The sequence below is a fragment of the Sinohyriopsis cumingii genome, chromosome 9 (assembly GCF_028554795.1).
Source record: "Sinohyriopsis cumingii isolate HCF-2022 chromosome 9, ASM2855479v2, whole genome shotgun sequence".
NCBI lineage: Eukaryota > Metazoa > Mollusca > Bivalvia > Unionida > Unionidae > Sinohyriopsis > Sinohyriopsis cumingii.
The window spans coordinates 24,817,420-24,842,040 of NC_142969.1; the positions used below are offsets into that span (position 1 = coordinate 24,817,420).

Here is a 24,621-nt window from a genome sequence, read left to right on the forward strand (position 1 = left end):
CAGGTATATTTAAAAGTAAAACTAAAAACATATTTTACTCAAAAGCATAGAGACATAAGGCAGACATCAATAGAAGTCTTCTGGTGAAAACACAATGTAAATATGGCCAATCATCTGGTAGAAATAGTAGTGATAATAAGATTATCCAGATGACCATTGTGGCAGCCATACTGGAGGTCAGATCAATACAATTTTCATTGAGGACCAACTAGACATAAGAAGTCCTTCTGGTAAGTCCATATACTGATATGATCATTCATTCAAATAAAGTATAGATAACAAGATTTTCAAGCTGGCCAATTGAATGTCACTACTTTTATTTAGACCAGCAAGACATTATAAGAATTCTTTTAGTGAAAACCTCTTGATGAGATGACCAGCCATTCAGGAGAAGTAGTTATAAAGAGGCCATATTAGACATTAAATTGGCACAATTTTTGTTTACAATTCACCTGGCATTAAGAGAAGTCTTCTGGTAAGAACCCATGTCAATGACTCTTTGTCAAGAGTAGCAATTACAAAATTATCAAGATGGCTGCTGTAGTGCCATATTAGACATCAGATCAGCATCCAAGGCAAACTAGACATCATAAGAACTCTTTCAGTGAAAACACCGTGTTGATATGACCATCAATTCAGGCGGAGTGGCAGTAACAAAATTTTCAAGATGGCTGCTCTGGCAGCCATATTAGATATAAAATCAGCACCATATCCATTTAGGACCAACTATGCATTACAAGAAGTCTTCTGATGTAAGCACAATTTGTGGTAACCATGCTAGATGTCAGATCAGCACCATGTTCATTTAGGACCATCTAAACATTATAAGAATTCTTTCAGTGAAAACCCCATGCTGATATGACTGTTAATTCATAGCAAGTAGTGATAACAAGGTTTTGAAGATGATCAATGTGTTGGGCATATTTGATATCCGAGCGGCACCATCTGCATTTAGGACCAACTAGACATCAATGGTCATAAGAAGTTTTTCAGTGAAAACCCTATGTTGATATAGCCATCCATTCAGGATGGTGTAGCAATAACAATGGCTAATACAAAGATCAGTTCTTTCTACGGTATTGAGGTGATTAATATCCCTAAAGAAAATACATCAATCAAGATGACTACATATAACAATTTCAAAGAAAAAGAGCTAAATGCAAAATCAATTATATTACTGATGAAGTGAGAAAAGTGCATCACTGTGACCTACTTTTGACTGTGATGAACAGTACCCTCCAAAATAAATACATCCATCAAGTTTCATATAGCTGTAAATAACAACTATTAAAGACTTAAATGTTCAAAAAATATTTTTAATGTAAACAGTTTATTGTAACAGAGACAATGCCATTATAAACTCAATCTTTTCCACTATCTACCCTTTAGGCTTATTGAACAGCTGATTGCTAAAATAATCTGTATGCCTTACATCATTCAGCTGGTGATGGTTTTATTTGCTGAACATCTTCTATAACTTATTAAGACAGGATTCAGTATGTAAGATGGGTCTTTGTTGCATACATCTAAAAATACAGGTAAAACATCCCTAGTATTATCATGATTTTGAGCTCTGCCTTAGTGTTTAAGGTCAGAATGCATTGTCTTCACAAAAATACTTACATAACCTCATATTTATCTCAGGTGACATGAATCAGAATTTTTTTTCACCTCTTTAAAAGGACACCATCTTAAAAATCATTATTAAAAAAATGTTTGTTAATCATCATATGACAGTCAAACAAAATGAATAAACACAATTCAAAAATTAATAGAATATATGTGCAGATTTGATTTGATTTTCATATGAAATCTTTGCAATGATTATGCCCCAAACTATCAAATTGTTTCCTCAAACTGAATTTTAACTATAATTCTTACCGTTTCATAAGTTAAGATGAAATTTTCAATCACTCTACTCAATAAAAAAAAACTTAAAAAAGATATTTAACTTAAAAAGATAATTGTCCAAACTGTCTTATGCATTCTTCCATACAATGAAGAACCTTACATTTAATCAAATTCCAAGTCGGTAAAACTTGACAAATCCAGGGTCTTTTAAGAGCTATGGAGATAATGAAATATATCAGTGGAAGAAAAATGATATTAAGACAGTGATGATGCTACTTTTAATGCCACAGTGGCAATAACACTTTTGGAACTACTTTTCTTCTCATCCAGAAAATATATGTCCTTGTGTATGATATTTAAACATATATTTCTATATTTAGGCCTATTTAATTTTTTTTAAAGAACTTACAATGTGTCAAGACTGTAGACCCTTTAGTAATCAATAAGGAAGTGATATCAAAAAATGCCTATAAACCATTATTTACCTTGTTTATAAATTAGTTTTTCAAATGAATCCTGCAAATTATTAGTGACTTGGCTTACATGAACATTTGTTATTTGATGTTCTGTGTCAGCCATGTAGTACTGAATGCCTTATACAATTACAACAGACATAATTTTTAGGAAAAACTCTTTATTAAACAAAGTAATAAATTGTTTAAGTATTGATTTTAACTCAGCACAATCAATCATCATGTTTAAAAATGATGGACAAATCTGGCATTGTTGAGCATTAACTGCAAACTAATGTTAAGTGACTACTGAAATACGGGTACAGTTTCTGTTACCATACTAGACTGCAAGCCTGTTAAGGTGAACAATTCACATTTTAATGCAGAAATGAACAAAATAAAAAAAAAACACATCCATTCAAGCACACTCGCAATCATTAAAATCTTTTATTTAAATATATTAAGCTCTGAAATCTGTCAGATGTGACCAGTCTGTAATGTTTATACAGGACTCCCACCCTTAACAATGTCTGCTGTATCCATTCATGCAAGAAATATGTTAAAGAAACCCCAAAAATCTATAAATTTTTTATTAACACAGTCATTAATTTGAGAAAAATGCATTATTGATTTACTAATTAAACCATCCACTGGCATACAATGGAGACAAAAATCCATGCAAATCAAATTTTTTTGCCTTCAAACAATATATAATAGAAAGAAAATCTTGCGAAGTGGAAAACAGTTTGTACGGTCACTCATGGCTTCATCCCTCATGACAAAACAATGTATCCCACTTCACTCATTAAATATTTTCTGATATCTACTCAAAAAAGTGTGTGTGTGTATATATATATATATATATATATATATATATATATATATATATATATATATACAGTAGTACCTCGAACATTCGCAAGGTTAGGTTCCAGAACCAGTCGTGGATCAGGAGGAATCGCAAATGTTTGGTACAAGTCACTAAAAATGCTAATAAATGCTTATTTCTAGGGTTTAAACCCTAAATATGACCCAAATCATGCTCCCAAAGCACTTTAATTTCATTTAAAAGTTAGCTTAATACATTACCCTTAAAAAGAGAAATAAATGGTTGACGTAAAAATAGAGTACAGTATCGCCTAATGGGTATTTGCCACACTAGCGCATTTACAGTACGGTACGTGTATACTAATATTACCCCTATACTAATTCATTGGCTACCGTTTTCTTTTGCGCTCATAGTAAGGTAAAACCAAGTAACAAATGGGACTGTAAACTTAATGACTGACGTTTCTTTGTGATTGTCAGGAAGGTAAACTAGGTTAACTTCAAATGTCACAGAAGTCATATAACGAAGGTACAATTCAATAAAATAAAGAAAACATGTACGTAGAGGGTACCAATGAAAATTTCACGAATCCATGAATTCGCGAATCCAGAAACGAGGTATTACTGTATATGCATGCATGCAGACAGTGATATATGAAGTGTAATTGTAATACTATTACTTTTGATAACCAACTAAAGTCGCACAATCCATTAAATTTTAACATGTTGACAGTATTTTGTTCTCAGTTAGGGCGGTTCTATTAAAACATACCTGGGACCCAGGGAAGGCACTTTTGATGTGGGGGTACTCACCCATAGATGCAATTTAGAATTCTCTTATTATTGTAATATGAACTCTATGAAATTAAAGTACCCTGGCATATATTTTTTTAAACTGCCTTCCCTGTGTACCTTCTGTGTTTAAATGGAACAGCCCTCACTCTATATACAGTAAAATGTGAGAGAAAAAAAATTGAAAGATTTTGTATTGAACCTTTATCTTGTTATGTAAGGGCATTATTATGATACAGGGGTTTTCTTATGTAAGTGAGACAGAAGCATTTTTGGATACAAATCTTATCAATATAGACACTTTCCCAAAGATTCTATTGACTCTGTGACTTTCATTAAATCAAACTTAGCATATTAACATTGCTGAAGCCACCACTGTCACTATCGGAAAGTTATACCTTTGTTTTGACAGTCACAAGCAAAAGATCAATAGTAACATTTTTACATCATTTATATCACAAAAAAAAACAGCACTCTGAACTAACATGAAAGCAAATCATAAGACAGTGAAAACTAAAGACATGTAGCTTTACACTTAATGGACCCCTTATTTTCCAGTGAGAAGTTTTCAGATTTGATACCCTTTTTACACAAGTCTTGAGATACATGAGATTTTATGTAATGGATAAAGTCAGACATAAATATCCTTGTCTGGATTGTCACTGTGTAAGATAGTGCTGACTTTCAAAAAGGTATTGAAAAAAATTATGCAACAACTTTCAAAAACAAAACTTGAATCTTGACTGAAACATCAGACATGAATTCAATGAATTCTAATTAGTCAAAAAAAATTTCTAAATATTTTTATTCTTTCAAAATCTATTGAGTCTAGATTTAAACCTCATCATGAGACTGGGGTCTGCTTCCATAAAATGGTAGTGTCATATAAGGATGACATATATTACTAATCAGTTTCACCAAGAGAGTTGTCTGGGTCATCAAACCTGAAAAATAAATGAAATTTTTTAATTAACAGGTTAAATTTATGATGAAAGTAAATTCCCACAAAATTTAAACTCACTGAAAGCACTCACATTCTTGTAAAATGAATCCCCTAATCTCCAAATTAGACAAGTTTGAGGATTTCTTTGAACAAGTTAGTGAACATATCTTCCCTATATATATTTTTTTTTCAGAGTGAGTAAAATGAGAAATATCACTTCAACTGAAGAAACTATGTACAAGAGAAGATAAATTGTGCATGGAATAGCACACCTTTCTGTCAAATTTGCACTGTAACATTTAAGTTACACTGACACTTTCAGACCTGAAATAACGTTTTTAAAGTAGCAGTATAAATATGTACATTTTCCCAAGGTAAGGATGTACAATTAGCCATAATTGTTTACATTTTGTACTTCATCACTCTGTAATTCAATCTTTGTATCTAGCCTGACCATGAAATGTAATAATAGCCTGGGAAAGATAATGTAATATTAATTATTGTTTCATCCACATTTAGAATACTGGCAAGATGGGGTATGTTGCGATGTACAAGCATAAATGAGGGATCTAAATGCTGCATCAGCCGACATTTTTACCATGCATATATAATTTATTTCATTAAACATGACATGTATGAAATTATTACTGCATGAATTAGAGTTAAACAGCATCATTTCATCACAACACTGGCTATACATGACTGATTAAGGTAAATGTATTGATTGTGCCTCAGAAATATAAGAATTGATGTAGTTTGTTTACAAAGGAACTTTTATGAGCATGGAAAATTCCATGCTTTTTTATTTAACACTGCCACTTCATCCTTGACAAATCTCCTTAAACAGGGATGCAAGTGTCAGACCCTCAACTGTTTTATATTTATACAATGCATCTCACTACTATGACTGCAAACAAAATGTTTGATCAGAAAAATGTTTGAAATGTCACAGTCGTTAATATGTTTTGTAAATATTGCCTCTGACCCTTTCCAAGTAACAACAACAGTGGGAGCTAAAAAATAATCTCCCCTCTTACAAGCTTCCATATGAACAAGACAAATATGAAGTTTCATGAATTTTCACCCAGTAGATATGTAATCACAGATGGCTGAATGAATGTATGGTTGGACAGATGGTGGTTATGACAAGTATCCTAGACATATTTTGAAAATTTCTTCCTATTTACATATTTATTTGAATTAAATATCATGTACCTATGTGCACCATGGGATTTTGTCGACAGTAAAGAACAATCAAAATCTTGTTTGTACCCTTTCTATGCAAATACTGCTGCTTTAAATATGTAAATTTCAATAATAACAAACAAAAAGCAATTAAGTACTTTGAAAATAATTACCAGGAAATCAGATCTTCTGTATCTATCAACTCCATGAGCTGATCATCTTCCCTGAAAAATAAAATATATTTGTAGTAACATCAAATAAAACAAATTTATATTCATTACAAATATTTCTTGAAAGAGATAAAAATGATAAAATAGTATTTCTTGTCTCTGTCAACATTTGTCAAACTTAAAAAATCCAAATAATATGCCTGCCATATTCCCAGACAGTGGGAGGATGGGTGAGGGGCTTTGCGACTCAAAAAGTGTGTTTTGAGGTCCCAAATGGGGGAATGTTTGAGTGATATATAAAAAAGTGACATCATCTATTAATTGAGAACAAGCTAATTTTTCATGAATGAAATCCACACTCTAATTACAAATTTGAGAGTGACACCTCTCAAAACGGTCATTATCCACACATAAATGATGATGTATATTCCAAGATATGCCCACATCTCCATGATGCTGATTTCATACCATTTCAGGTCTTGCTGTTGGTCCCCCATTCTCTTGGCATAATCATTTGTTTCTTTCACAAGCTTTTCCACCAGACATTCAGGAAAAAACATGAGAAAAAATTCTTTCTCATTGCTTAGTGATGTAAACTCGATTGTTGAACCAACATGAGAATCAAAATCACTGATCTCAAACATGGTGAGGTCATCACTCCATTGTGTAAGTGGGACTATGTCTGCCTCATCATCCGATTAAAAATCACTTACACCTGTTGTTGAAATGGGACTAACATCAAAATTTGATCCATTTTCTAAAAATGATCCATTAAACTCTTCGATATTGCTTGCACTGAACCCTTTAAAGTTGCTCATATCCAAATCGGAATCCATCTTTGTTTATCTCAACTACAAGTGTTTTCTAAAGTGAAGAAAAGCCTTTAAAGCATGTCTATATTTAACCTCTCAGCTTTCAAACTTGTATCAAAATGTTAAGTAAACAGTCCTCTCATTGGTTACGATAAATAAAAATATGTAAACTTCTGTACTTTCAACCAATCAATGTTTAGTTAACATAGTGGTCACATATGTATAGATGCAACACTGGGGTTTCGAGTACTGCTGAACTATATGCACACGAGCAACACCGGGGTAGTAAACTCAGCTTATCGACACCCATTTTTTTGTTAATATGACCATCCTTTTAGGATCAGCAATAATAACAGAATTTTTAAATGGATGCCCTAACAACAATATTGGATGTCTGAGGGTACCATTTTTAATTAGGACCTATGTGATATTTCCAGATAGAGCTGTTTAAGACTGATTATTTCTTCTTGATCCAAAATTTAATTCTGATCAGGTTAAATGATGTGCATTTTTTGTTTTTCTATTCATTTATGAATTATCGATATGTATGCAAAGACAAAAAATATATATATAACTATACAACATACTGTGGTAACAATTGCTGGACTGGGGCAACTGGATTCTGTAAAGGTCTAGGACTGCAAAAGAAAAAAAAAGAAAAATCAAATAGTCAATCTGTAAATTCTGTAGGTTACACATTTTTCGGCAATTTCTACAAATCTTTGTGTTTTCTTGAACAAATGCATAAATATGTGAATGATATGAATGGAAATTTCATCAAAAGAGAATATAATTTACAATGCAATGGTTGTTGTTTCCAAAGAATGGGTACTTGTCTGATGCCTGTTTAACAAATGTACAATGTAATGACACTACAGCTACAAATGTACAATGTAATGACGCTACAGCTACAAATGTACAATGTAATGACACTACAGTTACAAATGTGTAATGTAATGACACTACAGCTACAAATGTGTAATGTAAGAACACTACAGCTACAAATGTATAATGTAGCAACACTAGTTGCAAATGTATAATGTAATGACACTACAGCTGAAAATGTATAATGTAATGACACTACAGCTACAAATGTATAATGTAATGACATTACAGCTACAAATGTACAATGTAATGACACTACAGCTACAAAAATGTACAATGTAATGACACTACAGCCACAGATGTATAATGTAATGACACTACAGCTACAAATGTACAATGTAATGACACTACAGCTACAAATGTGCAATATAATTTCACTACAAATGTACAATGTAATGACAATACAGCTACAAAAATGTACAATGTAATGACACTACAGAAACAAATGTATGATGTAAAAACATTACAGCTACAAAAGTGTACAATTTAATGACACTACAGCTACAAATGTTTACTGTAACAACATTACAGCTACAAATGTACAATGTAATGACACTACAGCTACCAAGGTACAATGTAATGACACTACAGCTACAAAAATGTACAATGTCATGGTATCAAAAAAAAACATACAACCTGAATTGGACGGGGGGAACCAAAGAACAGCAGAATTCAATGTCAAGCTATCACAAAATATTACCATGTATCCATAATGTATCTGATGTTAACAAATAATTAACACAGAACCTTAACATGCCAATGCAACTGTCAAAATATGATACCCATGTATGCAAACAAGACCAAAGAATATTATTTTTCAGCAAATGTTTAGTATTAAAGTGACGCTTGCTCTCTTACATAATAGTTTTAGGCCAACTTCCATAACCTTCTTAAACCTGCTCCAAATAATGAAAAATCAGACTTCACTTTCATATATCTAATAATTTGAAGGATTTTTGCAGCAGATCTTGTACTTTTCTCCAATTTCTTCTGAACAATATAGCCTTTCATGTGCCAATGTGTCATTAATCACAACACTAAACAAATAAATTTCAAAACTGAACAGGTGCAATAAATGTCAGGCACAGACTGAGAAAGGTGAAAATCAAACCTGGTCTAGATAAAATGAATATCAATCAATCTAATGAATCTTTCTGAAACTGGTGAGTGCTCAATAATAAATCAAACCACCAAACAGAAGAGAAATATGGACAAGAAATATGGCTCACATTCATACATAAAAGTATGAGACATGCAGAAGGCCTTCAGATTTGTCTACATGTAAATCTGTCAAAGGTCTTTAATTTTTGGCTGATTTTAACTGTGAAAGACCTTCAAATCTGTTCCATTTTAACTATCAAAGGCCTTCAAATTTAGTTCTATTTTAACTGTCAAAGACCCTTCAAATTAGGCTCCATTTTAACTGTCAAAGGCCTTCAAATGTAGGACTCCATTTTAACTGTTAAAGGTCTTCAAATCTGGCCTCGTTTTAATCATTCAAGCATTGTACCAATCTCAGTAAAAGTTTTTTCAATTTTGTAAAGGTAGCCATTTAACTTTTATAAACATATATTAATGGTGGCGCTATACAGTTTCGCATTTTGCATAGGGTTAGGAATTTAAAGAAAAAGAATGTCCCCGGCTTTCCTCACTGGTTATACTGGCTATTTAAAAAAGACCTTGTATATCTTAGGTATAATGCAAAGAACCTTTAATTCCCTTTATTTTGGTGTATGATTGATGGGTGTACTATGGGTTATAGAGTATACAGCTTGGCCTTACTTCAAATGTGCACCTTTTAAAAAAGTGCTAGCTCTACTTGGTCATTTTCACTTCCTAAACTTCAGAGGTCAATTGTATAAAAAAGAGCTGATAACTTTTTTTACATTTTATATATTTGGTAATTCATTCATTGCACTTTCAGAAGCTGGTATTGTCTAGTCTGGCAAAATTCATTTTCCCTATTTTAATAGCTGCTATGTATAGTGTACTTTAGACTAATTCAGACTGATTTTTTAACACAAGGGAGCAGTCATTTTAGTTAGCAGTGTGCTTAAATCATGTAAAATTTCCAAAAGTACAATATCCAAAAGAAATACCATCCACATTACATTAATGTAGCATAGAGGTATGCAAACATTCTCTCCACTGTGCATGTTTTAAATGCGAACTACTTCACCTTACATACGTCACTCTCTCAAAAGTACATATTATCTGGTGAGCGCCACCAATACGGACAGTCCAAGTGACAAAATGTGTGTGAAACAGATGACTAAAAAGCTCACCTTGTTCCTGGCCCCGTTATATCTAGTATTAATTTATGCTGTATATAGCCATCTGGACTTGTTTTCCCTGAAAAGGAAAAACATAATAAGGGGATACATTCACTGTCTTTTCAGATTCACTAATAATAATAACAATAATAATAATAATAATAATCATAATCATAATAATAATAATAAACAACTTTATTTCTGTAAGTTAGTTATAATGTACAATTTTCCCCCAAGATCCTCAGTATCAGCAAATAATAAAAAATGCATAAATAAAGCATGCTAGAAAACATTAAGTACAACAAGCACACAGCATACACAATATACATCAACAAAGTAATCAGAGTACTTACATTCAATATTTACAATAAAAAAACATACACACATATGATCTCTTTATTTCACACATGTATAGAATAATAGACAGAATAATGAATACTGACCTAACCAAATACAACCAAATTATTATTTTAGTAAGTGGAAATGATGCCAGTGATGGAAGACCACTAAATCAAATCAAAACAGATTTTGAAAGTTTACTGTATGCTGCTAGGTATTGCAGCCCAAATACAAATAAAATAATGATAACAGGACTACCTCCTTGTGTGGACACCAGGGTGAAAGAAATCAATGATCTGATAATTGACCTAACTGAAGACTTCAACCTATAGTACATTTCACAATAGACATCTTTCTTTCTTCAGAACCAGGATGTCAACCTAAGCTTCACCAAAGAAACAAAATTCATTTAAGTAGAAAAGGAACCTCAAAACTACTGAGAAATATTAACATATATGCCCCCATTTTCAGGCACTCTAATGAAGAGTACTGTCTCTACTGTGGAGAAACTGGGCATGTGACACAGGGATGCCATCATGGCAGACAGATTGAGTGCTTCAGATGCCATAAATTTGGACATAAACAAAGACTCTGTCAATCTATGTATTATACATACTAGGAAGCTGGCAAAGAGGAGAATGCCAATGCTTTATTTATAACAAATCTAAATGGACCTAGTGAGACTCTTGACTCTAACTATTCAATAGACACTATTGTCAATGCAAAAGTTAATGGCTTTTCTGGGTCTGTATGTGACTTTGAAGACGCTAATATATATGAACATTTAAATATGGAAATAGGCTGACAGAATGATAAATTTATTATGGAGACAATCTCACTGAGTACCCCATTGCATGATGACATACATATAATTGATATAAAACTAAATACAAAAGGTTTTAACATAGGTCACTTAAATGTAGAAGGTATAGTGGGAAAAATAGACCAGATTAAGTTAATGTTGTCTTCCAAGAAAAATAATATACATGTTTTAGGACTCACTGAAACCAAATTAATTGCTAACGACAATGATAATCTATTTCACTGTCAAGGCTACAATAAACCATTATGCATGGAGAGGTCTTGTTGTATACATTAAGGAAGATGTAAATGCAGAAAGGCAACTTGACTTGGAGTCACATAAAATTGAGAGTATCTGGGTGGAAATTTCTCAAAATAAAGCAAAATATTTCCTGGTTGGTTTAATTTATAGGCCACCTTCCTCCAAAGCAATTTGGAATGATAACGTTTTGAAACAAATGGACAATGTTCTTGCACAGGAGAAATAAACATATACTCAGCAATATAAATAAGGACCTTCTCAATACTCAAATAAGTAACAACTGGATGGAATTTATTGAATAATTAGGCCTAGACCAGCTGGAAAATGAGCACACAAGGGTAACAGAAAAATCAAGCACTCTTACTGATCATATTTATACCAACCTACCAGACAAAATGTGGCTTGTGTCAATGTACCGAATGTTGGCCTTAGTGACCACTATCCTACTATTTTGACAAGAAAGGTTAAATGCAAGAGAAATAAGAAAAATACACAAAAATCTATCATTTACAGTTCGTTAAATTTTTTTAATGAAGAACAGTTTCTCAATGACCTATAAAAAGTTCCATGGAATATGATCCAAAATTTGGATGACATAGATGAAGCTCTGAGGGTGTGGACTGACTTATTTACACATGTAGTCTCTAAGCATGCACCACTGAAAGTACATTGAGTAAAGAAAGAAATCCAATATAATTGGCTTACTACTGAAATCATAGACACTATGGAAACATGAGACCAATTCAAGGCTATGGGAAACCATGCACAATATAAAGTATGGAGAAATAAAATAACAAGTATGATTAAAAAAGCTAAATAAACTTATTATCAATCACTGTTTGAAAACAAAAAGAGAAACACAAACTCGATTTGGAAAGTCTTCAATGAACTCACCGGGGAAACACACAAAGATCAGACAAATAAAATTCACTCACTCCTGGTAAATGACACCATAGTCACTGATGTCACTGACATTGCAAATGTTTTCAATGACTTTTTTCACCAACATTACCACATAATAAAAAAACAGTGATAGAAAACATCTTTAATGAACTGAAAAAGTTTCTGCAGCAGTAAAATCTCTAAGGAGGTATGTTTCTATATCCCACCAGTATCAAAAAACTTTGCTAAAAAATATCTCAGTGAACCCGACACCAAGAAAGCTACAGGACTTGATCAGATTGGCCCAAAACTCATTAAATCTTCTGCCTCTGCTACTTTAGACTGCATAACATTCATAATCGATTTAAGTATTGCAACCTCATCTTCCCCAAAATATGGAAAACTGCAAAAGTAACTCCCATTCACAAATCTGGTTCTAAGAATGATGCTGATAACTACCAGCCAATCTCAATACTACCAAACTTGTCAAAATTGATCGAAAAACATTTCCATGACTCATTCATGTCACATTTAGCCAAAAACACTTGCTGTTACACCCTAATCAATCAGGCTTTAGACAGAAACATTCCTGTGAGACTGACTTGGTCTCCGTAACTGTTAAATGGCTTCAAGCACTTGACCAGGGTAGAATAATAGGATTTGTATTTGTAGATTTCAGGAAAGCTTTTGACACGGTGGATCGTGAAATCCTTTTGAACAAACTGAAAATCTACCAATGTGATGAAAGCACAGTTAGAAGGTTTACTTCATGCTTAAGGGAGAGAACACAACATGTTTATATAAATAATGTTCTGTCTGAACCTGGAACAATTAGATATAGAATAAGCTTCTGCATGGCTTGTTTTTAAGACAAATTCCCTCTGTAGTTGTCCACTATAAAAATTGGGCCTGGTGAGTTCTTTCCATTTACATAAATTACTAACAGTGTGATTAGAAGTGATACAATGAAAATGATTTATGCTTCAAACCTCCTACTGCATACAATTTAACCATATAATTTTCAGCCAGTCACTGACCTTCATTCTCTTAAACATGGTGATTGATGTACCACTACATAAAGACTAGATACATTGTTCAAAACAAATTTAGTTGCCTCTGACAATTATATAAAATTTAGTTTAATACTGTTCTAGCATAACTAGAAGAATTAGACTTGAATTATCTAGAAGGATGTACTGCAATGCATTCAGAAATAAAACAAATTAAGTACCTGTGAACAAGGTTATGAGTTTGCAGTTACATGCCATTGTTTACAGTTTACTTGGTTGGAGTGATTGTTCAGCAAATAGTGTCAAACCAGTAATCATGCTTTAATAGGTCTTATGAAGCTCAGTTAGAATAAATCTGTGCTTGAATACTCCACATGAAGTTCAATCAGAATAAACTACATGCTTGAATAGCTCCCATGAAGCTCAATTAGAATAAAACCCAAGCTTGGTAGCTCCCATGAAGCTCAGAAAGAATAAAACCCATGCTTGATAGCTCCCATGATGCTCAATTAAAATTAAATCTGTGCTTGAATAGCTTCCATGAAGCTCAATTAGAATAAAATCCATGCTTAACACCTCCCATGAAGCTCAATTAGAATAAAATCCATGCTTGATAGATCCCATGAAGCTCAATTAGAATAAAATCCATGCTTGATAGCTCCCATGAAGCTCAGTTAGAATAAAATCCATGTTTGAATAGCTCCCATGAAGCTCAATTAGAATAAAATCCATGCTTGATAGCTCCCATGAAGGTCAATTAGAATAAAATCCATGCTTGATAGCTTCCATGAAGCTCAATTAGAATGAAATCCATGCTTGAATAGCTCCCATGAAGCTCCATTAGAAAAAAATCCATGCTTGATAGCTCCCACGAAGCTCAATTAGAAATAAAATCCATGCTTAACACCTCCCATGAAGCTCAATTAGAATAAAATCCATGTTTGAATAGCTCCCATGAAGCTCAATTAGAATAAAATCCATGCTTGTTAGCTCCCATGAAGCTCAGTTAGAATAAAATCCATGCCTGAATAGCTTTCATGAAGCTCAATCAGAAAAAATAAGTTAGTCTAACAGATTAATTATTAATTTCATGTAATTAACAAAAGCAAATGAACTGACAAAGCAAATCAGACTGTAAGCTGTTCTTAGCACAATTTTCTAAGATTACTTCACATTTGGAAATGTACTCTCATGACACAACAAATCTTCAACAAACACTCTATATATACCTTCTTTTAGATGCTTGGTGAATACACTGCCTTTTGGGATGTCTGGAAAGAGATTTACCAAGGGAAAAGAGGGGTTGCCCATGATCATTTCAGCCAGGCCCACAGCTGTGAAGTCAGACTTTGTAAAAGGTTCAAGAGACTTAACTTCTCGCCCACCTGAAATGAATAGAATTACTACTCATAATTTGTTTCAAAATAAGGGACAAAAAGACAAAACTATATGCATATTACTATAAATATACCGTTTTGTGCTCAATAATAATAAAATGAAGCATGTATAATCTAGATATGATGGGAACAAAAAATGTATTCCTGAAATGATACAAGGTAATATCCCTGCTAGAACTTGTCAAACTAGTCTTCAACTGGATTCTGTTGTTCCTGAGCAAGTCCCATATTAAAATTTTCCAAAATCCAAGCTGGAACAAGGTTTATATTTTAACAAACAGATATATTTATGTACCTATTCTTTTTGTACTCTCTGCAATCCCATGAAATGCTCTTACACACATAACTGTCTAACATTATTAATGCAAGAGACCACTGCTAATGCCATCATTGATCCAATTATCCAGACATGAAAAATAATTACTTTTCTCACTATCTGGACAATTTGTTTGTAAATGAAAATTATAATTTTTTCTTCAACTATCTTGTCAGGAAAAATATTTTATCACTACACTGTATTGAAGCACCAACTATATTCAGTGCTGGTTGGAAGTGAGCTAGGTAAGCTAGGTTGTATTATCTCCATGCTTGCAAAGAAACAACACTTACATGATTAGTGTTTTCTTTTTCAAATAATTATTACTGCTTGCAGTTCTGATGCTTTCTTTTCTTATTGTTCATGCTGATATACTGCCAACTGAGATTAGAATGTAATAGGGTCAAGTTGTCTTAAATGTTAAAGTCCATCTGAGTTTATAAACCTTTGGAGTAAAGGTTACATCCCCTTTTCACACATGGTTCATTAAGTCAAAGCAATGGTGACAGTAAAGAGAATGAATGAACCTCAGTCCTGGAGATCAGAAAAACTCTACATAGGAAAGTACAGCTTGATTTTTGTATGTAGCATGTATCTAACATAACATTACTTGGTTTTCTCCTGTTCACAACTAGAAAAATTAAAATAAAGAAACAGAGTGGTGATTTTATGAAATCCCTTACAAGGAGAAATGAAAATCCTCAGATTTAGCTACCTGCTGGTCTGTGGCCCTCTCAGTCAGTTAAAAGCCATCTTAAAGAGCATCAAGAAAAGTGCAGAAGATGTGTACAAAATAATCAGTAACCATGATCTTAATAAAACCTTGACTGTGATGCAAGACTCCATCAAAACTGAAAAGCTTAATAGTACCATGATTCATCTCTTTATCTCAAACAGCTTTTATGATACAGAGGCACAAACAAAAAAAAAATAAACAAACCAACTTGTGACCTTGACATCAAGGTTAAACCTTAAAAGTGCAGTGCAACACATTTTCTAGTGACAATATATATGTATTGTAAGCTTCTGAAGTGTTGACCTATGTTTACACTATATATAGACCTATGATGTTCACATTGTATATAGACCTATGATGTTTACACTGTATATAGACCCATGATGTTCACATTGTATATAGACCTATGATGTTCGCATTGTATATAGACCTATGGTGTTCACATTGTATATAGACCTATGATGTTCACACTGTATATAGACCTATGATGTTTACACTGTATATAGACCCATGATGTTCACATTGTATATAGATCTATGATGTTCGCATTGTATATAGACCTATGGTGTTCACATTGTATATGGACCTATGATGTTCACACTGTATATAGACCTATGATGTTTACACTGTATATAGACCCATGATGTTCACATTGTATATAGACCTATGGTGTTCGCATTGTATATAGACCTATGGTGTTCACATTGTATATAGACCTATGATGTTCACACTGTATATAGACCTATGATGTTCACACTGTATATAGACCTATGATGTTCACATTGTAAATAGACCAATGATGTTCACATTGTATATAGACCTATGATGTTCACATTGTATATAGACCTATGATGTTTACACTGTATATAGACCTATGATGTTCGCATTGTATATAGACCTATGATGTTTACACTGTATATAGACCTATGATGTTCGCACTGTATATAGACCTATGATGTTTACACTGTATATAGACCCATGATGTTCACATTGTATATAGACCTATGATGTTCACACTGTATATAGACCTATGATGTTCACATTGTATATAGACCTATGATGTTCACACTGTATATAGACCTATGATGTTAACATTGCATATAGACCTATGTTCATATTGTATATAGACCTATGATGTTAACATTCCATATAGACCTATGATGTTAACATTGCATACAGACCTATGATGTTAACATTGCATATAGACCTATGATGTTCACATTGTATATAGACCTATGATGTTCACATTGTATATAGACCTATGATGTTCACATTGTATATAGACCTATGATGTTCACATTGCATATAGACCTATGATGTTCACATTGAATATAGACCTATGATGTTAACATTGCATATAGACCTATGATGTTCACATTGTATATAGACCTATGATGTTCACATTGTATATAGACCTATGATGTTTGCATTGTATATAGACCTATGGTGTTCACACTGTATATAGACCTATGATGTTCACATTGTAAATAGACCAATGATGTTCACATTGTATATAGACCTAAGATGTTCGCATTGTATATAGACCTATGATGTTAACATTGCATATAGACCTATGATGTTAACATTGCATATAGACCTATGATGTTCACATTGTATATAGACCTATGATGTTAACATTGCATATAGACCTATGATGTTCACATTGTATATAGACCTATGATGTTCACATTGTATATAGACCTATGTTTGCATTGTATATAGACCTATGGTGTTCACACTGTATATAGACCCATGATGTTCACACTGTATATAGACCTATGATGTTCACATTGTAAATAGACCTATGATGTTCACATAGTATATAGACCTATGATGTTCGCATTGTATATAGACCTATGGTGTTCACATTGTATATAGACCTATGATGTTCACACTGTATATAGACCTATGATGTTTACACTGTATATAGACCCATGATGTTCACATTGTATATAGATCTATGATGTTCACATTGTATATAGACCTATGGTGTTCACATTGTATATGGACCTATGATGTTCACACTGTATATAGACCTATGATGTTTACACTGTATATAGACCCATGATGTTCACATTGTATATAGACCTATGGTGGTCGCATTGTATATAGACCTATGGTGTTCACATTGTATATAGACCTATGATGTTCACACTGTATATAGACCTATGATGTTCATATTGTAAATAGACCAATGATGTTCACATTGTATATAGACCTATGATGTTCGCATTGTATATAGACCTATGGTGTTCACATTGTATATAGACCTATGATGTTCACACTGTATATAGACCTATGATGTTTACACTGTATATAGACCCATGATGTTCACACTGTATATAGATCTATGATGTTCGCATTGTATATAGACCTATGGTGTTCACATTGTATATGGACCTATGATGTTCACACTGTATATAGAACTATGATGTTTACACTGTATATAGACCCATGATGTTCACATTGTATATAGACCTATGGTGTTCGCATTGTATATAGACCTATGGTGTTCACATTGTATATAGACCTATGATGTTCACACTATATAGACATATGATGTTTACACTGTATATAGACCCATGATGTTTACATTGTATATAGATCTATGATGTTCACATTATATATAGAATCACCAATATAGTGCATGACACACCTATTCAATCACTTGTTTCTGATTTTATGTAGAGTTCCAAATTGTTTTTTCTTTCTTTTCTGTTGGCTTAAAACATTACTTAGAGGTCATACATTATACAAAATTAAAATTATTAAAAGGAATGAAAATATGGTGACCATGAATAAAACGAGGTCCTGGATATTTAGATTAATGATGGCAGTTCTATATTTCCATAAGATTACTGATTTTTCTGCACATGCTGGCTGTCAGTTCCCTGTCTGTCATGTTTTGGCATGAAAGATGTTCAGTTAAATATTAAAGGGTGAATCCCTGATAAATGGTTTGGTGTAAAACATATTATAAGTCATTGTTCGAAAGATTACTTTTGATGGTCATGTTGAAAGTTAGATCTTAATCATTCCAATTTAGTAAAAAGAGTCCCTCGAGTTGACTGATGCTCCTGGTATTCAAGATTTGACCATTTCTTCTTTCTTGACTGCTCAATGCTGGAACTATTTCTGATATTCTTGATTGATAAGATTTCAAAATTAGCTGCTGTGGCTACCATACTGGATGTAAAATCAGCACCATTTTCCTTTAGGAGAAAAATGACATCCTTATAAGTTTATTGTGAAAACGCCCTTCTATTATGGTTATCCATTCAAGATGAGTAGCCATAATATTATTTTCATGATGGCAGTTTCAGTACCATTTACATAATTAGTAGACTTTTGTTAAAACCTCATGCCAATATCACCATCCATTCCGGAGGCAATGGCAAAAACAAGATTTTAAAGATGGCCACTGTGGTAGCCATATTTGCTTAAGATTGTCACTATTTAGATATGATATGAAGTTATTTGATGAAAACCCTATATCATTATAACCATTAATTATGGAGGAGTAACATTAACAAGATATTCAAGATGGCTGTCATGGTGGCCATACTAGACATCATATTAGCATCATTTTCATTGAGGATGTACTAGGTATCATATGAAGTCTTCTGGTGAAAACTCCATGTCGATATAACTTTTCTTTTAGTAGGAGTAGTTACAACTAAATTTTCAAGATGGCTGCTACTGCGGCCATATTTGAGGTCAGATCAGCGCTATTTTTATCCAAAACCAATTAGACACAGTTAGAAATCATCTGGTCAAAACTCCATGTCAATGAGACTTTCCATTCAGGAGAGCTGCCATAACAAGATTTTCAAAATGGCTACCATGATGACCATATTGTATGTCCAATCAGTACCATTTTCATTTAGGATCACCCAGACGTCATAAGAAGTGAATACACCTCGTAGATATGACCATCCATTCTAAAGCTGAAGCATAACCAAGATTTTCAAGATGGCTAATGCCAGCCATAATGGACATTAGAGCAGTATTATTGTCATTGTTAGAACCAACTAGATGTTGGATGAATGTATCCATAAAGATTCATAGCAATCATCCAAGCAGTTTAGCAAACTTGTGCTAATATGCTGATGGATGATGGATGACAGATAACAGATGGTCAAAGACTATGGAAAACTGGCTACCCTTTAAACTCTTCTGATCGATGACCAGCATAGCTAATCAATTTCAAACTGCAAAAAGTGTTTTACTGAAAACATCATGTCAATACTATTATCACTTTAGTATATGTACTTATAAAAAGATTTCCAAGATGGCCACTGTGGTGTCCATTTTAGCTGCCAGAATGAAACCATTTCCATGCAGTACCAGCTACATATCAATGTAAGTGATTGATGTATAATTAGGGTAAAATAGATTCAAGACGGACAGCAACAAAATAATATACCCCTTCTGCTATCAAACTGGGGCATGAAAATAAACAAGTTTTACAGTGATTTCAGGAAACAAACCCTTCTGTACATCATCTTCTATCCAGGCCAGAGAGATACCTCCCAAAGTACTATCACTGAAGCGAAGGAGGAAAGTGCCACTTGGTTTGGTCATCAGAAGATCTCTGGCCTTCTCCTTGCTAACAAAGCCCATTATTAGACTGTAAAAAGCACAGAAGCATTAAATTCTATGAAACAAGATTTGTGTTTATAAAGCATGTATTCCCCCAATACAGATCAGAAAGTCTAATTCCATTTTTTTAATATACAAATTCAGAAACTAAAATGCTGTTAAGGTGGCCTAGTGGTTAAAGCATCCGCCTTTGATGCGGGATGTCATGAGTTCGATCCCCGGCCGAGTCATACCAAAGACTTATAAAAATAGTATTAACAGCTGCCTCGCTTGGTGTTCAGAACTAAGCGGTTACTGTTTGGACTGGCCAGACTTGTGTCAGGATAATGTGACTGGGCAGGACATCATGCTACATGTCTGTGGTATTATGCCCCAGTGCTAGACATCACTATAAACTGCCACACTGCAGACATTGTAGCAATATGACTGAAAAATTGTTAAAGCTACATAAAAATCCAAAATCACACACACACACAAAATACATGATAACCTGCAAACATAAGGTTAATTGTCTGAGTCCTACTAATATATTAACTATAAGAAATATTTCTTACTATATCAATTTGGCTTTTTGTCTTAGAAAATCTTTGGTAACTTGTACAAGTGGTGAATGATACACTTAGTGATAGTAACATTATAATATCATATAATGAATCTTAATAGGAAATTTTGTATGTATACTCATGTTGAACACAACATTTGAGTTCTGTACACAGTGATGCCCATTTTACTGACTTGTATTGTATTTTGTAACATGTGCCAGTGACCTAAATTGCTGAATAAAGCATTATTATATAAGGTTAATTGTTTTAATGCATTTTCTGCAGTTTATTTTTGAGGACATATGAAAAGACATGTACAGACATGGTTCCAACAGTACTCCTATGTCAAACTTTGGGTTCTGTTCCTCACTTAAATTTCTGAAGAACTTAGATGTTACCTTGCATGTTGCACACATGCACATTCAGACTTGTAACAAAGGGCCAGATACATGACTTAGAAAGCTGTTCCCAAAATCAGCAGGGCTTTTCTGCACCAATGGGAATGCATCTACATTTCTTGTATACAAACTGTAAAAGTTATATAAAGCATGAAAATCCAAACAGGTCATCTATATATATATATATATATATATATAAAGAATACAAATCATATGGCAAATAACAGTCCTTTCAAGTGCACTGTATCCAGCAAGGGATTGCATCTCAGGAATTGATTAAGATAAATGCAACAAGATGACAACAAACAGTACAAAACTAGTTTCTAACTAGCAAAACTAATGCCAATCACTAAGCAAGACCACCCTAGTAAATCTGGCCCTTGTGGTGACACAAGGTGCAAAACCTGTCAATATATGATAGAGACAAGCACATTTTCTAGCAAAAGTAGTGAAATACTGAACATACATGGTCCAAACAGAAAGTGCAAAACAGAAAATGTAATTTATCTCATCACATGTAAGATCTGTAGCCTTCAGTATGTCGGAGAAACTAAAAAGTTACACAAAAGGATCAATCTTCACATATCTGATTGGATGATAAAGAAGCTGTACAGAAGTCCAGTTGCTGAACACTTCTCGTCCAATGGCCACACATTCAGTGATGTAACACCCCAAATGGAGTTCCGAAACCAGAAAAGAAAAGGAATATTACCAGATATGCTACTTTAGAACATTAAAACCATGTGGTTTAAATCAAGAAGACTATAAAAATAAACCACACACAAATAAAATCATCATCTGTTTTGCAGCTGCCACATTTTCATTTAAATAATTCTTTTGATTTGCCTTTTAGTCACCCGATAGCCTATAATTACTACTAAAACAATGAAATATCCAGGATATAATTTGAGGTTACTAACTATTCTACATGTGTAAATTTCGCTGAATGATTGCAAACTGAAAATATGCAATGAGGTCAGGTGCTCAGATTGCTATATTACATTTTTCTTGTATACTTCTTTTAAAGTTTGTAAAGCAGTGTTGATTTGTTTTTTCTTTCTGATCTGACATGTTCTTTAGTTTGAAAAGATCCATCTGTTCTAAATTATTCTGTCATATAACACCCACACCTCACACTGTAAAGTCTTTCACTTAACATCTGGTGCCATTTTCTTTAAAAACTACAGACTGAATCACTACTTTCCTATCTTCTCAATAAAATGAATCTGTGAGGCAAAGTTCACATGTGAACAAACCCGTTTTCTTGGAAATGGGTCATAGCAAATAAGGAAAGTACTTTTATGCTCTCGTGCAGCAGTCACCTCTTTAAAAATATTCTCAAATTTATACGAGTGGAATTAATGAGATGACAATAAAAATAACACAAAAAATACTTTTTATTGCTTAACTTTTACTTTGTTTTTTAATGTACCAAAGAGGCATAATCCATATACAGTAGCATAATGCGAAATTTGGTGAATAAAATTATAATGATTATGCCAATAGCATAGTGGTTGACATGTATGCATCATTTGCAGTAGCATATATTAAAATCATATACCTACCCCTCAGCCCATATTCTCTCCACAGCTTTATCTCTGACTAGCTTGATAATATTGTACAGCCACATCCAGAAAGTCCACTTCACTCCAGGATTCAAAAGATTCTGCAAAAAGAGAAATCAGAAAATGTATATTCCTTTCAATTAACATCTCTTCTTAGAATTTTATTTTACTCAAGCTAATGAACTTAACCAGACAAATGGTAAACAATTTGACACAAAATAAACACACCCCTGCCTATCTCACACCCACCCTATCCATACATGCCAACCCCCAGAGAGATATAAGCATAATTATTGCTATGATAGGTAGCAAAGAAACATACTTTGGGCATAAAAAGTGTAATCTATACAATACATGCCAGAATTACAGCATGTATGAATAAGATATACTTTTACAACTAAACTGGTTCTGCAGCTGGTCAAAATTCTTGTCACGAAGGGCAAAATCAATAAGGATTAGATCGAGAGTACAAACACTAAATACACTGAAATATTATTTATATTCAGCATTCACTTCAACTACTCTGGAAGTGTAACTTTCGCTGAATGATTGTGAACTGGAAATCTGCATTGATCATGGTTAGGTGCTCAGAGTGCTATACTACATTACTCTCATATTCTTCTTTAAAAGTTGTGAAGTGGTGTTGATTTGTCACTCTTTCTGATTTGATCTGACTTGTTTTGAAAACATCCATCTGCTCTAAAATTTTCCGTCATATAACATCCACAACTCACATCATAAAGCATTTCACTTAACATCTGGCACCATTTTCTTTAAAAATACAGACTGTTTCACTAACTAACTAGCTTATCAATAAAATGAATCTGTTAGGCAAAATTCACTTTTGAAAAAACCCATCTATTTTCTTGGAAATGAGTCATATACAGTTGCTATAAACAACAAAAAAGGAAAGCTCTCTTACGCTATTCTTAAGCAACAGTCATCTTTCTAAGAATATTCTCAAATTTATATGAGTGGATATTAAAGAGATGATAATAAAAATGACCACAAATTTTTTTTATTGCTTTATTTTATTTTTATTTATTAATGAATGCAAAAGAGTGTAATCCATATGCAGTCTAGTGGAAAATGTAATTTGTTGAAAAAAAGCGTAATGATTATGCCAAAAGCTTAATGGTTGGCATGTATGCCTATCCCATCATGGAGATGAGTCAATATTCAAACAAAAAGGAAATAATACCTATAAAAGAAGTGTGAGAACAATAATTGGTAACCATGCATATCTTCTGGTGACGATAATAATATAAACTAATTTTCATAGCAATCCATTAAAAATGTAAGAGTAGTTGCATTCATAAAATTTTGTTGTACAATTACATCAACTTGTAAGTAAAAATGGTCAATAACTCTTACAACTTGTGTACCATAAATGGCACATTATACTGCCCTCCTGTATTTCATATTCCCTTATTTTGGAACTTAACGCACTAAATTTAACATGCAGAAATTATTATTGTCTAATTTCACTTATTATGACCATGGCCTCTGACCTTTTATACCCCATAATCTATTGGCTTCTTTACTACCCTTAATGCAAGCCATCCACAAAGTTTGATCAA

The 24,621-nt window shown here is 33.1% G+C and overlaps 1 protein-coding gene across 3 annotated transcripts in view; it reads right to left on the reverse strand.

The window, feature by feature from the left end:
• Positions 1-2,468: 2,468 nt before the first annotated feature.
• Positions 2,469-24,621, reverse strand: part of LOC149791410 (signal transducer and activator of transcription 5A-like) — a 119,783-nt gene continuing 97,630 nt past the window's right edge. For all 3 annotated transcript variants that reach the window (XM_089969948.1, XM_089969949.1, XM_089969947.1), the window contains 7 exons: positions 23,042-23,142; positions 20,425-20,564; positions 14,715-14,870; positions 10,204-10,270; positions 7,621-7,671; positions 6,225-6,275; positions 2,469-4,867 (listed from right to left, as the gene is read on the reverse strand). In XM_089969948.1, coding sequence (XP_089826074.1) covers positions 4,828-4,867; positions 6,225-6,275; positions 7,621-7,671; positions 10,204-10,270; positions 14,715-14,870; positions 20,425-20,564; positions 23,042-23,142 — 606 coding nt within the window. In that variant the 3' untranslated portion in view covers positions 2,469-4,827. The remainder of the gene's footprint in view (positions 4,868-6,224; positions 6,276-7,620; positions 7,672-10,203; positions 10,271-14,714; positions 14,871-20,424; positions 20,565-23,041; positions 23,143-24,621) is intronic.